General features: G+C 41.5%; 1 protein-coding gene across 4 annotated transcripts in view; it reads left to right on the forward strand.

Annotated features, from left to right (window-relative positions):
• TASP1 (taspase 1) overlaps positions 1-16,353 on the forward strand; it is a 244,006-nt gene extending 227,653 nt beyond the window's left edge. For 3 of the 4 annotated variants that reach the window (XM_084887647.1, XM_084887644.1, XM_084887645.1), the window contains one exon: positions 15,309-16,353. In XM_084887647.1, coding sequence (XP_084743773.1) covers positions 15,309-15,396 — 88 coding nt within the window. In that variant the 3' untranslated portion in view covers positions 15,397-16,353. The remainder of the gene's footprint in view (positions 1-15,308) is intronic. The other variant, XM_084887646.1, reaches the window with a different exon arrangement.
• Positions 16,354-16,874: the final 521 nt, after the last annotated feature.

Here is a 16,874-nt window from a genome sequence, read left to right on the forward strand (position 1 = left end):
AGAAGAGATATTTAAAAATCTGCAACCTGATTCTAAGAAAATTTAGACGTGGGTTTTTTGAGAAAAAACAACAACACATATTTAAACAAAATTTAGAGGGTCTTTGGAAAACAGAACTGTCTAGAATATTAGAATCAGAAATAAACCCTGAATGTAATTGAGTTGAATTTTTAACTTTTATCTATAAAGATGCTAACGTTCAAAGTGCTAGTAACTATCCAGTCCAGAGACTAGCAGCAGAGTTAGGGCTCAAACCCAATTCTCTGAATCCCAGAATCATCCTGAAATTTGTTGGTAAAATTTGTGGTAATAGCTTTTCTGAGCAAGCCTTATTTCATCCTGAAAAACTACTTAGTCCTAAGCCTCCTGCAGTGAAAGGTGTGTGTCGTAACAGAGCTGGATTTAGACTCCTCCATGGCAAGGCTTTGTGGGAGTAGAGAGAGCCCTAAATTTGGAGGCCTGAGGCTTTCATTCAAGTCTCAGTTTTTCCATTTCCTCTGTGATGGTAAGCAACCACATGACCGTGCTGAATCTTGCTCTTTTTTTCACTTGAAAAATATGTGTGGTATACGTCTTTCTACCTGACGTGGTATTTTCAAGAACTTGATGCAAAATCACTATGGATACTAAAGCATTATGCAAATATAGGGATTTGGTATTTTTATTAAGATTTCACAAGGAACTAGTTTCCGCCTCATACAAAAAAACATAATTACCTTCAGAGCAGGGTCCATGTGTGTTTCATATTTCCGTTCTCTCGTTGTAAGTGCAGAATAAATATTTGCTAAATAGTGGAGAGCTTTTATCACCTTTAGTAAAATGGAATCTTCATAATAACTCTCCATGTGAGTGGTGTTATGAGAAGTACTGAGGGGATTGCCGTGCTTCTGTGGATGCCTTCGCTGGGCTTTTGAGCTAAAAATAGGAGGGCGATTTTGTCTGATGTTGCCTCTGAAGTGCGGTGTGCTTTGCATGGTAAAAGAAGTGACAAAAGTTGCCAAGAAAATTCAACATGCTGTTCTCATCAGACAACATTTTAATCTCATTTTAAGGCTCCTTGGACATGATATTTATATGTGAGAACAATAGAACTTTTCCCTCTTTGCAGCTTGTTTTGGTTCTAATAGTGAAACTTACCATAATGCTCTCATTGTGTTTTGTCCAACTTTGCCAATGGATCTTTTATGGCATCCTTGTTTTAAATGTGGAAAACGAGGCAGGAGCGACATACAGTAAAATGACTAACATGTGGTATTAATTCCTCATTCTGTTGATATTTCTGATTTGTTGGGTTGAACTTAGGAATCACATCTTCACATTGCTCTGGCCAGTTTATAACTTTCAGTTGAAAGCAGTGAGGGAATAGAAGTAAAATACTTGTTCTTTGATTCATTAGCAATATTATGTACACAAAATTCCATGAACCCAGCACAGAAAACTGGTACGGCTCTGAGAGGCTACTCTAGACCATGTGACCCCGTGTCCACATTATACAGCTCTGAGCCTTTGCCTGATTCACCCAGCATCACACAGGCCTGGGGCTGAGCATCCGGATCTCTTGACCTATAGTTAAATGGGGTGTTAGTCTATAAAATATGCACATTATTCTGAGTGGTGTTAAGCGGGTTCATATGAAACTGTCAATTATGTGAGTACCTCTGCTTTCAGGATGAAGTCTGAAGACCAAACTATTTTTAGAGGAGTAAACTACATTCCAAGGTTTCAAATGTGGTACACAGGTACTCAGAATATACTTATTCACAAGTTGTGTCTCCTTGAAAGACAGGTCTTGAAAGCAGTGGGCGGGGCACTTATGGGAAAAGGATGGGCTGGTGGGGTAGAGGTGGGGGTGTCTCCTGACTCAACTCATTAAGGAAAATAAGAAGCCCATAATAGAAACAAAGCAATAAAAACCAACCAGACACACTTCCCCAGCCCTTCTCTCGGGAGTGGGTCATTTAAGGTCTATCACGTTCGTGCCAGTAAAAGGAAAAGGAGAGTGACTATTATGACATCAGGTAAGAATTCACTGTGCAGGGACGGGAGATGTGCCACCTCACAGTCCCAAACTGATGTTCTCCGAGAAGCACAGTGATGATGGATCCGGATGATAAGCTCAGCCCGTAGTTAATGTATCTTCATCCTACAAAATATATACATTATTATGCGCTATACTAAGAAGGTCCATGTGACACTGTTAGTAGATTAAAAAAAAAAAAAAAAATGTTACCTGAGATTTAGCAATTTGAAGAACAAGGCAGAATTAGCATGAGAAGGGAGAAGGAATGCCAGACTCTTCAAATGCCCATAACCCTGTGAAATTGAGCTGGAGGCACTGCCTTTCACCAGCCTGGCACCCTGCTTTCCAGAAGGGAAAATGCCCCTGCGAGCAGGGTTGCCCTGGGCTTTTCCAGGCTCCTCCTTGTGCTGAATTCATCAGAATTCATTCCTGCAGCACAGCAGACAGAGGCACACAGCCCCCGCTGGCCACTGTCTGGGCTGCCGATGTCCGATGGATGAGCTCTCTCTGAAGTAGGGGAGCACGTGTGCAGTGTTGTGGAGGGTAAATGACCAGACAGTGTCAATTGTGGGAAATTAAGTAGGCTTCTTGTTTCTCCAGAGTTTTAAGGTCCATAACTTCAGTATCATTTTGATTGCTTTATTTTTATAAGTCTCTTCAAATATTTAGAACAAATTTATAAACTGGAATAAAAAAAACTAAAAAATTAAGAAATAAGAAATGCCCAATTTGCAGTTTGTTCTCTTTCATTTCCCAGCCCTCATTTAAAAAGAAACCCTATCCTATCTAATAGAGGGAATATGCTAATTGACCCTCACGCTGTTGCAAAGCTGGTAGAGCCCACAGCCAATAAGGAGGGAATATGCTAATTGACTGCCATGCCCTCAAAGATGGTGGCACCCACAGGCACAAGATGGCATTGCCCAGTCCCCTCAGCCCCCCATATGCCCAGGGCCGGCCTGATACGCAGGCAAGCCTCAGTTAGTTGCTGCCCAGGGCCACCCGAAACTCAGGTAACCAAGGCCGGCTGAGGCTTGTGCTACCAGCAGTGGCAGCAGCAGAGGTGTGATGGAGACATTGCCTTCCCCTGATTGCTGGGTCGCCTCCCACCCCTGAGGGCTCCCAGACTGTGAGAGGGGACAGGCCGGGTTGAGGGACCCCCTCTCCAGTGTATGGATTTTTGTGCACTGGGCCTCTAGTATAATATAAGGTTAATATGCAAATTGACCGAATGGCTGAACTACCAGTAGCTATGATGCACATTGACCACCAGGGGGCAGATTCTCAACACAGGAGCTGTCCCCTAGTGGTCATTGTGCTCCCATAGGGAGCCAGAAACCAGGCTCACGGCTGGTGAGCGCAGTGGTGGTGGTGGGAGCCTCTCCTGCCTTTGTGGCAGCTCTAAGGATGTCCAACTGCCTTCTTAAGCCTGCTCCCCATGGGCCTAAGCTGGCTGTCGGACATCCCCCGAAAGCTCCAGGTCTGAAAGAGGGCACAGGCCAGGCTGAGAGACCATCTCCTCCCCAATTTCATGCACCTGGCCTCTAGCCCTTTAATAAAAATACTGAGTTCCTCACATGGTCAGGCTATCTTTTAGGTCCTAAGGGAAAACAGTGAGCAAATAGATAAAACTCCCCATCCCTGTAGAATTTTTGTGCATGGGTGCGGAGGGGGAGGGCGGGGAGGGACAACAAACAATGAACAAGATAAAGACACAAAACAGATGGGTGGTTATATTGTGGTAAAGACACAGGAGAAAGGGTAGTAGGATTCAGGTGAGTGGACTATTTAACCTGCCTGGAAGGTTGCTGTTCAGAAAAGATCAGATAGAAGTAAACAAGGGAGCCAGGTGGATGTTGGGTGGAAGAGCTTTCCGGAGGAGAACAGCATGTGTTGTGACCCTGAGGCAGGAGAATGTGGCTGAGAAACAACAAGGAGCAATGGAGAGGGGGCGAGGGCATTTCAGTTCAGAGGACTGAAGGCAACCAAAACATCTGGGGCTCTGTTGGATTTTACTCTGTATCACTTTAAGGGCACCACGAGGTCACTTATGGAATAAACGGTTTTCCCCAAATTCGTATCTTGAAGGCCTCACCCACAATGTGACTATTTGGAGATGGGTCTCTAAAGAGGAGATTAAGATAAATGAGGTCATAAGAGTGGGGCCCTAATCCAATAGGACTACATCCATATAAGAGGAGGAGACCCCAGGTATGTGGATGCACAGAGAAAAGGCCATCTGTGAGCCAAGAAGAGAGGCTTCAGAAGAAACCAAATGTACTGATACCCTGACCTTGGACTTCCAGCTCCAGAACTGTGGGAAAACAAATCTTTGCTATTTAAGCCACCAGTCTGAAGCATTTCGTTATGAAAGTCCTAGCCAGCTAATGCACTATCCTAACACCCAAATATCTTTGAGCAGGGAACTATCTGCTAATTAGTCAAATTGATCTTCAGCAAACTTTATTAACTGGCAGCAATATTTATTTTGTGTTGATCCAAAAGGTGCTAACTCATCCTACAGGTACTGTATCTAATTTAAAACTGGTTAACCTACAGGTTAGTTATCCAAAGCAGTGCTAGTAAATCAACCAAGTCAGATATACAGTTTCTTGTGCATTGACAGTTTAAGAGTAGTTCTTACACAATTGTTTTATTGCTACCTCTTTTGTGCTGTCTCTTTTTAGCATAGAATTGGCCTTTGGCTGATATGAATGAAGAAGGAAGATGCCATACCTTCCCTTTCCATCCCTTTGTCCCCCTAAACCAGTGGTTGGCAAACTCATTAGTCAACAGAGCCAAATATCAACAGTACAATGATTGAAATTTCTTTTGAGAGCCGAAAACCAACTTCTGCGCATGGACCATGAAGTTTCAATCGCATTGCATGTGCGCACCCGTACATAGTATTTTGTGGAAGAGCTACACTCAAGGGGCCAAAGAGCCGAATGTGGCTCGCGAGCCGCAGTTTGCTGACCACTGCCCTAAACCATGCTCTCTCTTAGCTTACTATCTCTCTTCTAACAAAACTTTTTTAGCAGCACAAAAATGATGGGGAGGAAAGCAGTTGGCTGCTTTTGGAGACTTATTTTTCTGAACCATGCACATAACCATTACGATAAACTTCCTCTGTAAATTAATGTTAAAATTAGACATGATAGCCCTAGCTGGTTTGGCTCAGTAGATAGAGCGTTGGCCTAGGGACTGAAGGGTCGCAGGTTTGATCCTGATCAAGGGCATGTACCTTAGTTGTGGGCACATCCCCAGTAGGGGGTGTGCAGGAGGCAGCTGAATCGATGTTTCTCTTTCATCGATATTTCTGTCTATCCCTCTCCCTTCCTCTCTGTAAAAAGTCAATATATTTTTAAAAAATTAGATATGATATGTTGCATGCTACATGTACTTTAAAAATATTTTTTTAAATTGATTGGGGTGACATTGGTCAACATGAACATACAGATTTCAGGTGTGGGTTTCTATGTTACAAGATGTGTATATTATACCATCTGCCTACCACCCAAAGTCAGATCTTCTCCTGTCACCTTCTATTAGGACCCCCTTCCCTTTGACAACCACCACACTGCTGTTTGTGTTCATGAGTTTCAGTTTTATATCCCACATATGAGTGAACTTTTTTAGCCTCTGGCTGATGAAAACCTCTGTTTTGAAATGCCATTTCTTAGGACTGTACATGTAGAAGTGCTTTTCCGATGTCCTTTGTTCTATCTGTAAAAGCATGTGTTGCTTTGACTGCAGTATCATCTTGCTCCAAGCTCTATTTTTTAAAAATAGAAAACCACAGGATGCAAAGAACAGTATAGAGAACATAGTCAATAATATTGTAATAAGTATGTATGGTGCCAGAGTTATTTGGGTAATTACTTTGTAAGGTACATAAATATCTAATTACTACATTGCACATCTGAAATTAATATAATATATGTCAACTATAACTGAATAAAAATTAAAAAATAATCTAAAAATATTTAAAAATAATAAAAATAAAAATAAAAAAACAAATCTTCAGAATTATGAAACCAGTAAATAAAATATTTCCAGAAGCTTTTTTTGAAGTGTATCTGTCTAGATTTTATTTTCCTGACCCCACCAGAGGATAATAACTTGTTTAAGAGGATCTTTTCTTGACTCTTGTGACAGATCTCAAGCAACTATCCTAAGAGTGGAAAGATTAATTAAAATATAACCACTAAATAAAGGCTTTGAGACTTTTAAAATTAAATTGTGTGCTTGTAGTTTCCCTAGAAACCACAAAAGAGCAGTCAGTAAGGTGGTCTTAAAAGATTTAAAGATGTGAGTATGAATGATGGGAAGTCTCAGCTACTACTTAGATTGTGATTAGAACATCAAGCAATTATATAGTTTTTATATCAATTTTTCTTCCTTTAACTTCGTTTTGAAATCTTCAGGACAAATACGTTATTATACAATGAGTGTTAATCTCAAAGGCCTTCCTGTGCCACTCAGAGAATTAGCAAGAAAGAAAGTAGTATAACCAGCAGGCCATTGGGTTCCATTGGGCCTGTTAACGTGAGAAATCTACTTTCATTCCCATTCTAACAATGCAGTCATTTGGAAAGTGGAAAAATTTAGTCAGACTGTACTTTTTATTATATTTTATTTTTCAATTACAGTTTACATTCAATAGTAGTTTGTATTAGTTTCAGGTGTACAGCATAGTACTCAGACAATTGTACATTTCACAAAGCACTCGCCCAAATATTTCCAGTTCCCACCTGGCACCATACATAGTTATTACAATAACATTTACTATACCCCCTATGCTGTACGTCACATCCCTGTGATTATTTTGTAACTATCATTGTAGTTCTTAACCCCTGTACCTTTTTTCACCCAGACACCCAAGCCCACTCCCCTATGGCAACCATCAGTCTGTGCTCTGTATCTATTAGTCTATTTCAATTTTGTTTATTTTGTTCTTTGAAGGAGACTTGACTTGGGGTGGTGAACACACAATACAGTGTACAAATGATGTATTGTGGAATTATGCACCTGAAACCTGTTAACCAGTGTCTCCCCAATAAATTTAATAAAAAGGAAAATAAATAAATAATATGCATCAATTATATTTCAATAAAGCTGGAAAAAATTAAAAATAAATTTAAAAATAGGTTCCACTTATAAGTGAAATCATATGGTATTTGTCTTTCTCTGACTGACTTATTTCATTTAGTACTAGAGGCTTGGTGCATGAAATTAGTGCACTGGAAGGGAGTGTTCCTCAGCCCACCCTGCCCCTTCTCACAGTCCGGGAGCCCTCAGTGGATGTCCTACTGATGGCTTAAGCCTGCTTGCCTCCCTCTGCAGGAGGCAACCTGGCTGATCAGGGGAAGGCACCAGCCCCATCACCCCGCTACTACTGCCACTGCCCACCACTTCAGCCGCCAAGGTGTTTTCATCAGCATGGACTCCAGTCCCTTCACCACGAAAGAATGAGATTTTCTTTAGAGATTTTCAAGATGTCTCTTTCAGAGGACAGTACATTTCTTTTCTTTTTTTTTTTTTTATCCTCACCTGAGGATATTTTTACAGTGATTTTTAGAGAGTATGGAAGAGAGAGGGAAAGAGAAAAACATCAGTGTGAGAGGGACACTGCAATTGGCTGCCTCTTACATGAGCCCTGACCTGGGCCCCAGCCAAGGAGGAGCCTGCAACCTAGGTACATGCCCTTGATCAGAATCAAATCCGTACCTTGCAGTCTGCAGGCCGAGGCTCTATCCACCAAGCCAAACTGGCTAGGGCAAGATATGGCATTTCTTAGCCACTTCAGCAGCAGACCTTCATTTTTTCCTCCAGGAGTGAGGTGGAAAAACCATAGGTCACCTTCTTGATTCTTATTAAGCAAGTTACCAATAACACTGCGACTAGCATATGGGGAGCTTAGCCAATGAGCAGTCAGAATAGGTGTTTCCTCTGCAGCTTATTATGCTGGTGAAGGCCTGCCCTCAGCTTTGAGCAGGCCTTTTCCCTCCTCCTCCCTCTCCCTTCTTCCCTCTCCCTCCCTTTCCCCCCTCCTTCCCTTCCCCTTATTCCTACCCCTCTCACTCCCCCTCCTATCTACTATCTCTAAAAAGCAGTGAAAAAATATCCTCTAGTGAGTATTAAAAAGCAAAACAAAACAAAACACAGAATAACAAGCTTCCTCCTTGGAGATGCTAATTATGTAGACCTGAAAGAGAATTCTTGGCTCTGTGAAGATCCCTTCATGAATTTTATTAACACTATTTGGAAAATTAGCCTAAGCCACACCAATGATTCAAGTTTGTGCTTTTCTGTGTTCCAGGGAAGAGTCAAATGATCTTTTGTTTTATTGTGTCAAAATACAATTTTGTGTTGAATACATAATTCTTATTCAAATACATAATAGCAGATGCAAAAGTTCTGTTTAACTCAGTGAAGGGACTGGCAGGATGACAATGCTGTTCAAATGAAATTGCCAAAGATGAAAGCCTGAAGTAAAACTGCTAAATTAGATACAATCTGGCTAATGTCCTATAGGACAATAAAACCATCACTTTTTGAATTGGTGTGCCTTCTAGACAGAAATTAGTTACATCTTTAGAAGCCTAAAATTTCTTTTCATCTTTTCACTTTGCTGATCATTATATGTAACTTTCCAGGGCTGTAAGATGTCAAAATATATGGAACTTATTTAATTGTAAATAGTGTCAGAGTTATGTGTTTCATAGAAAAGGAAGTGATCATTCTGTGGGCCTCTAATGCCCCAATTATACTGAAAGGACTTGCTGTCAACGTTTTACTCCGGGCCTGTGCTCAGCCACGAAGGCTGCAGGCAGGCAGGCCTGCCCTTTCTTCTCAGGGCCTGCGATTGGCTGGGGAAGCTGCGGGCAGGCCCATCCATTCCTCTCTGGGCCTGCGATCAGCCAAGGAGGCTGCAGGAGGGTTCCACCCTCTCCTCTCCCAGCCTGCATTCAGCCCCCTTGTCCCTGTCCATGTCTGCTCCGGCCCCCGTGTCCCTGTCTGTGTCTGCTACAGCTCCAGGGGTCAGCTGCCCCCCCTCTCTCTGTCTCCATCTTCACTCAGGGCCTCACCTGCGCATACAACCTCCTCCTGTCTGGTCATCACCCATTATGGCGTCCCGGCCTAATTTTCATATTACCTCGGCCTAATTTTCATATTACCTCTTTTATAGATAGATAGATAGATAGATAGATAGATAGATAGATAGATAGACAGACAGACACAATAACCTCTAGGTATGTTTATGCTGTTGCAAATAGTAATATCTCATTCTTTTTTATGGCTGAGTAATATTCCACTGAACATATGTACCAAATTTCTTTAGCTAATCATTTATTTGGTTGTTTTCATATATTGGCTATTATAAATAACGCCACAATGAATATAGGGGTGCATACATACTTTTGAATTAGTGTTTTGGGTTTCTTTGGATATATCCCCAAAAGTGGAATCACTAGGTCACAAGGCAGTTCCATGGTTAATTATTTGAGGATCCATACTGCTTTCCACAGTGTCTGTACCAATCTGCATTCCCAAAAGCAGTGTACGAGAGCTCCCTTCTCCACATCCTTACCAACACTTGTTTGTTGATTTGTTGATGATAGCTGTTTTACCAAGTATGAGATGATATTTCATTGTGGTTTTAATTTTATTTATCTGATGATTGGGGACATTAAGCATCTTCTCACATGTCTTTGGAAACGTCTCACTTCAGGTCCTCTGCCTGTTTTTTAATTGCATTGCTTTTTTTCTTGGTGTTGAGTTCTTTATAAAATTTGGATATTAACTCCTTATCAGAGGTATCATTGGCGAATATTTTCTTTCATTCAGTCAGTCTATATATATATTTTTTTTATTTTAAAAAATATTTATATGACAAACTAGTATGATTGACTTTTTAGCCAAACTGACTGGTCGCACTAGCTAAAACATTTGAGATTCTTTGTGTGTTCATAAACTTAGCCTTGGAAGATATATTTTTGTCACTTAGCCACTCTGTGAGCATGTCTAGCCTTTTGTATCAAGCACTGTGACAGGCTCAGGGACTACATAGGTGTGGTAGGGCCGTCTCTCACTTCCAGCTGGCTTTCAATTACAGAGACCTAAAAGCTCAAAGCAAACCAAAATCAAGACAGTTACATCGCATGCTCAGATGAGTGCTCGAGCAGCTAGAATGAGAGTTTCTAGACTGAGTAGGGGATCCAGTCAAGGAAGTATTTTCTTGAGAAAGAACCAGAAAAGGATATTAGAGACTTGAAATCATATATGAAAGACCTATGCAGCAAGAAATGGAGGGAGATTACCCAAAATGAATCAATATGTGTGTTTTTTACCTATAATTTTCATGTGTTATTTCATGTAAACTCCAATGAAAGTGCATTGTTACTTAAATGGCTTCAAAGACACTCTTTTTAAGCTCTTATGCTTATAAGGTACCCTAGGGTCTGCACAGGCCTTAGGCAATGTAAAATACTTTATTGTACTTTTAAATGCTGACATATAAGTTCATTGTAGAAAGTGGCCTATTTTTAGTCTCAAGAGAAATTCAAACCCACTTCTCTAAAAGAAATTTTGGGGATAAACACTCATGTAAAATAGCCTGTGAAACAGCTCCCATTGTTTATAATAGAATGTGACGCTCCATTGCAATCTCCACAGAAAGCTTCAAATACATTTTGGCTCAAACCTTTTCAGACCAAGGTCACTTATTTTTTGATGAGTCAGAAGACCATGTTGATGGATGAAACTGGTGAAGCATTGACATTTGGATGGTTAGCCAGTTTACTCCTCTCACCACCAAGACCATGCCAATGTGTTTTGTAATCTCAAAATAACCCCTTGACTAGATGACAATTGAGGGACTGGGTAATCTCACCACTCGTTTGTGTAGTTGAACACTTCTGTCTTATGTAATCAGCTCAGTTTATACAAATCTCAATGTAGTTTTGAAGTATTTTGCCCAGGTGCTGTTATTGTCTCAAGACCACTGTCATCATTTTCAGTCCTTTTTTCATTACCTTCCTAACTCTCCTTGACACTGTGATTTAGTTCAGTTTATTTAGATGTTCCTCTGTTGTAAACTTAATGGGGGATGGGAGTGTGAGAGATAAGATTGGCCGCCTGTGTTTTTGTAAATCTCAAGAGATTGCTACCAAGTCTCTTGGTTCATGGGACATGACTTTCTTCCCCCTTGTTCTGGGTCTTTTCTATGGTCAGCAAGAAATCAGTTGTTTTAAGACCAACATCCCTCTGGTCAGATTGCAGGCCATCTGTTTGGACATATGGTCACTCTTTGATGTTTTAACAATTTATTTTCTGTCCACTCTTGTCCCTGGATTCTCCCTGGACCTTTGGGAAACATGAGGATGGATTTTTCTGTGAGCTTCTCTTTTAGTGACAGATAATTTAACCTGATTAGAAAATTCCAATTTATTTGTGAACAGTACCGGGTAGTGTTAATGTTTCTCCTATGAGGTCTGCATCCCGGATTAATTCCTAGCTGACCCCTTCTCTTAATGCCATCTTGTGGAAAACTATTCTGGACCAGGTAGGAAAGTGTCATTTATGCTTTATTACTTTTTTAAAAATGGTGGAAGTCCTGGCTAGGTGGTTCAGTTGATTGGCCCATCATTCTATACACCAGAAGGTTGTGGGTTCAATTCTAGTCAAAGCACATACCTGGGTTGCGGGTTCAGTCCGTGCTCAGGGTCTTATGGGAGGCAGCTGATCAGTGTTTCTGTGTTCTCTCTCCTCTCTCTCTCTCTCTCTCTCTGTCTCAAATCAATAAAAACATATCCTCAGTTGCCGATTTAAAAAAATGTGGCAAAATATATGACATAAATGTTATCATTCTAACCACTTCTGAGTGTACAGATCAGTGGCATTTGGTCCATTCACATTGTTGTACAGCCCTCCATCTCCCGAACTTACTCATCTTCCCAAGCTGTGCTCATTAAACAATGACTTTCCATCCCTGCTGCCCACAGCTGCTGGCATTCTGCATTCTCTCAATGAATTTGATTACTAGGTACCTCATATAAATGGAATCCTCCAATGTTTACACTTTTGTATCATTTATTTCATTTAGCATAATGTCTTTAAAGCTTATCCATATTGTGGCATTTGTGAGGCGGTTGTTCCTTTGTCAAGCTGGATAATATTCCATTGTTAGCATATTACACAATTTTATTTATCTCTTCATACACTAATGGACATTTGGTTTGCTTCTACCTTTTGGCTGTTGTGAATAATGCTGCTGTGAACATTGGTGTATAACCATATTTTTGAGTTCCTGCTTTCACATGTTTAGGGTATATACTCGGAAGTGGAAGTGTTATATCATCTGATAATTCTATGTTTAATTTCTTGAGGAACCGCCATACTGTTTTCCACAGAGGTTCTGCTTTATTGTTGACCTCTGTCACAGCTGCATCCCTGTGTTCAGGACTGAGGAGGTGGCATTAGGGGGGAGATGGACTGAAGTGCTTCTACTCTCTCAGGGAGCTTTTTGTTTAGGAGAATCTTTAAAAAAAATAATGAATGATCCCTAGGCAAAAAAATTCTCTTTCACCTCATGTTAATAATGTCCTGACGTATAAACATGGCGCCACTAACACTGAGCTTTTTTTTTTTATAGACAGCTTTTTTTTTTTTTTTTAGACAATACATTTTTCCCATTTTTTATTCATATCTCAGATATATTCTTTTTGCTAGAATCTCCTTCTTTAACCTGTATCAGAGGTAAATATAGTATCTGATAACTAGTTTTATAGCTAAAAAATGCCTTACTGTTTCTAAGAGCCAGCTTGGTGTAAACCATTTATTCTTTTTTATAAATCTTTATTGTTCATATTATTACAAATGTTCCTCATTTTTTCCCCCCTCCATTACTCCCCTCCACCAGGTTCCCACCCCACCCTCTGCCCTTTCCCCACCCCCCATTGTCCTGATCCATAGGTGCACAGTTTATGTTCAGTCTCTTCCCGCACCCCCACTCCCCTTTTCCCCGAGAATCGTCAGTGCACTCCCCTTCCATACCTCTGATTCTATTATATTCACCAGTTAATATTGTTCATCAGATTTTTTTAATTCCCTTGGTTTTTAGATTCACTTGTTGATAGTTACGTATTTGTTGTTCATAATTTTTATCTTTATTTTCTTCCTCTTCCTAAAGAACCCCCTTCAGCAATTCATATAATTCTGGTTTGGCGGTGATGAACTCCTTTAGCTTTTTTTTATTAGTGAAGCTCTTTATCTGGCCTTCAATTCTGAGTGATAGCTTTGTTGGGTAGAGTATTTTAGGCTGTTGGGTAGAGTATCTTGCTATTCATCACCTTGAATATTTCTTGCCATTCCCGTCTGGCCTGCATGGATTTCAGCTTTTTGTTAATAATGTGACAAGGGCTGTTAGATAGCAGAATCAAACAGGTCCTCTTCTAGCTCCTCCCACAAGATTAATGATGCTTCACAAGGAACAGAAGATTCACAAGTTTGTCTCAATATGGACTTCTCAGCTCTAAGATAGCCAAGCAGTGAGAACCAAGTTTGCCCTGGGACATGACAGTGAGGCCAGCTGCTGGGACACAGTTAGTTTCCAGCAGCACGAGCCTGCCGAGTGAACTCACTGAAACGTGCATCCCAGGTGATGCCACGGTATTGCCTCGTCCAGCTCCCCATCCCCAAGTCCACCAACCTCACCCCCGAAGGTTCCGGGTTGCTGCCTGCCTTGTACACACAAAAACCAAGGACAGTCCTGTTCTCCAGAACTTTCCAAATGGTTGATCTGTGTCAGCTACTCTAACAGGACTTGCACAATGAGATTCAAAAGTGGTGTCCACCCTCAACTATAAGCCAACTATGTTGCCTGTTTTTCCATCAAATGTGCATGCTTGCTTCCTATTTGGCTGCTTGGGGCTGAGCTCCCCGCAGTTCAGTCCTCAAGAAAAGCTTGTTTAGAGAAACAGAAGATTCCTGAAGATATGCAGTCCTGTTCTTCTTAGAAACTCCCTATATTTATCTATCCCTGGATTAAGCAGGACCATCTACAAAGGGATTCCTGGCTGCCGTCCTGACCCCTCATGGGACACTCACGTCTTCACTCAGGGCTGCCTCCTCTGCATAATGTAGCCCTCATCCCACCACGCTCACTGTCATACAGCTCATCCACTGTACATGCCACGTACCCTTTCTAAAGCCCCACCAAACATGTGGCTCCCTGGCCGCGCTGGTAGGCGCAGCTGTTCTCTGGGCACGTGGTTTGTGTGATCCTGTGCGCCATGTGAACCACCCCACCGTGGTCCCTGGGAAGCTGGGAGACAGGGCAGCAGTCGGCTAGGTGTTAATCTCATGCGTGTCTTCACCTTGCTTTGTAACCTCTCCTTTTTCTTTTCCTCATTGCCTCACTTACTTTAGGTTGTTGAATTATCTCACTTTTTGTAAGCTACTCAGCTCTTTTAAGGAACAAATTGGAAGTAATAACATGAACCGGGTATTTGTAGTTGCTCTGAATGCTCAGAGGACAAAATTATTAGTTTTCGTGGAACTGGAATGTGATCAATATAGTTGGCATTAAAACCACTACTGATCTTGGGGGCTGGGTGGAGATGGACAAAGGGGATGAAAATGGGGGACATCTGTAATAGTGCCAACAATGAAAGCACACTGCTACTCTGAATACAGAAAATGGGGGACTCACTCTAGCCCGTTTGTGGATAGTGTCGACCTGGGACCCTTTGATGAATAGTGTCGGCTCAGTGGATGGTGTCAACATGGGACCTTCGGTCAAGGGCACGTACCTCCATTGCAAGCTCCTCCCCGGCCCAGGTCCTGATCAGGGTTAAACAGGAGGCAACCAATCAATGTGTTTCTCTCACATTGATGTTTCTCTCTGTCTTTCCCTCTCTCTGTAAATCAATGGAAAAAATGTCTTGGGTGAGGATTAAAAAAAAAAAAAAAAGAATGGGGATATCTGTAATAGTGTCAGCAATAAAAGCACTCTACTCCTCTGAATACAGACTGGCTACACTGTAAGTTCTGTGCTGCCGGGGCCTTGGCTGTCTGCCCATTCTGACACTCCAGTGGCTAGCTCTGTACTTGGCACACAGGGATGCTCAGTACACATGCCCGGAGCGGCCTGCACAAGCAGGATATGGTCACCTAAGGTTCCCACCACCCGGCATGGGTGCTCAGAGGCAGAGGAGCCTCCACCTGTCACACCTGCGGGGACACAGCCGGCGCCTCTAACGTTCTCCTGTCTCCCTCTTCGCAGACTCACATTTCCAGACTCCCTCCCGGTGCGGTGGCAGGACAGTCCGTGGCCATCGAAGGTGGGGTGTGCCGCTTGCAGAGCCCAGTGAACTGAACCTTCAGGCTGAGCATGAAGCACCTGAGGGCATTCCAGAGCCTGAGCTCTCCGTATTTTTAATTGAAGTTGGATATCCTGTCCTATCGTCTTCATTTTATAACTCCTATTGCAGCCTCGCACACCGCTGGTGACATTAGTGCTGCTGCAGGAGTACTAGTGACTTGCTGGCCTTCGGTGGGCGGGCAGGCTGAGTGCACGAGTGTGTGTGTGTGTGTGTGTGTGTGTGTGTGTGTGTGTGTGTGAGTGCAGTGTGAGTGCTTGCGTCTCCCCGATGAAATAGAAACTCCCCCATATTGCGTAACCTAAGACCAGGAATGAGTCAATCATATTTACAAAATGTGTGCTTTAACTGTTTACAAGTCAAACCTAAAGTTGCAGGAAACATTTTTTATTTCATAAAGAGGTACCAACTGTCGTTAAAGTGATGTGTCTGAATTGAAGGGTAAATCTGCTCGTTTAAATGACTTGACAGTGGTAGTGCTCCATTTAGCAACAGTAATAAGTGATAAAGTGTTATTATTTGTTAACCAGTTTAAGTGGATCCTGTGGTGACTTAAACTGTTATTTTCATCCCTCATATGGGGCATTTTTTTTTTTAACAAAGAATGGTTTCAGTGAAACAATCTAGCAGAGAATCAAGGTCAAAACCTTTTAAAATAATAGTCTTATTGACAAAGTTTGTACTTCTTCCCTCAAGCCTTTCTAAATGTAATAGCTTCGAGCTGTGTGTACTGTATTATGAAAGGATATGTAAAGAAACCATACAGTAATGCACAGTTATTAATTTGTGTATAATGGAATGTTATTTACAATGTAACACTGTAAATAAGAAAGCAAGATTTATGGGAAAATTCAATATTATCTTTGTTTCTTGTTTAAATATATTTTTAAGGTAAAGGCACAAAAATAAAAGAAGCATATTACTGGGTATAGTGTGTGACTCCTCTTCTCAGACTAATAAATTACCCTTGAATCCTAGGTCGGCGAGCCATTTTCTTATTTTGTTTATGAAACACTACTTCTTCCAAAAAATAATACCGGTAGCCTTCTTGCTGGGATTGCTCAAAATCCAGGCTTATGTTTGTGCAATAAGTGGGGTGGGGCACCAGCAAGGTAAAAGTTAAACTCAGTGCATGATTGAATGGTCACTATAGAACTCCCTGAAATTTATGTTCCAACTTGATAAAAGTAACAAAAGAAAGGAATAAGAGCACTTTAAAAAACCGTAGTGGCAGTTGAAAACCCGGCGGTTATAGTCGATAAATTGCTTCTAAATGTTATATTTAGTGATTCTGGAGCCACATGAGAAAACCAAGACTTTCCTTTTGATTTTCTGTGTAAGAAGTGGCTATCAAGAAGATACTAAAGATAGCCTCGCTCAGGGGCAGGACGTGCCCTGCACCCTATAATCATGGCTCTGGGCGGCAACTGATAAAGCCCCAGATGAAATTATACACTTGACATCGATGT

The sequence above is a fragment of the Pipistrellus hanaki genome (assembly GCF_964339955.1).
Source record: "Pipistrellus hanaki genome assembly, chromosome: 6".
Lineage (NCBI taxonomy): Eukaryota > Metazoa > Chordata > Mammalia > Chiroptera > Vespertilionidae > Pipistrellus > Pipistrellus hanaki.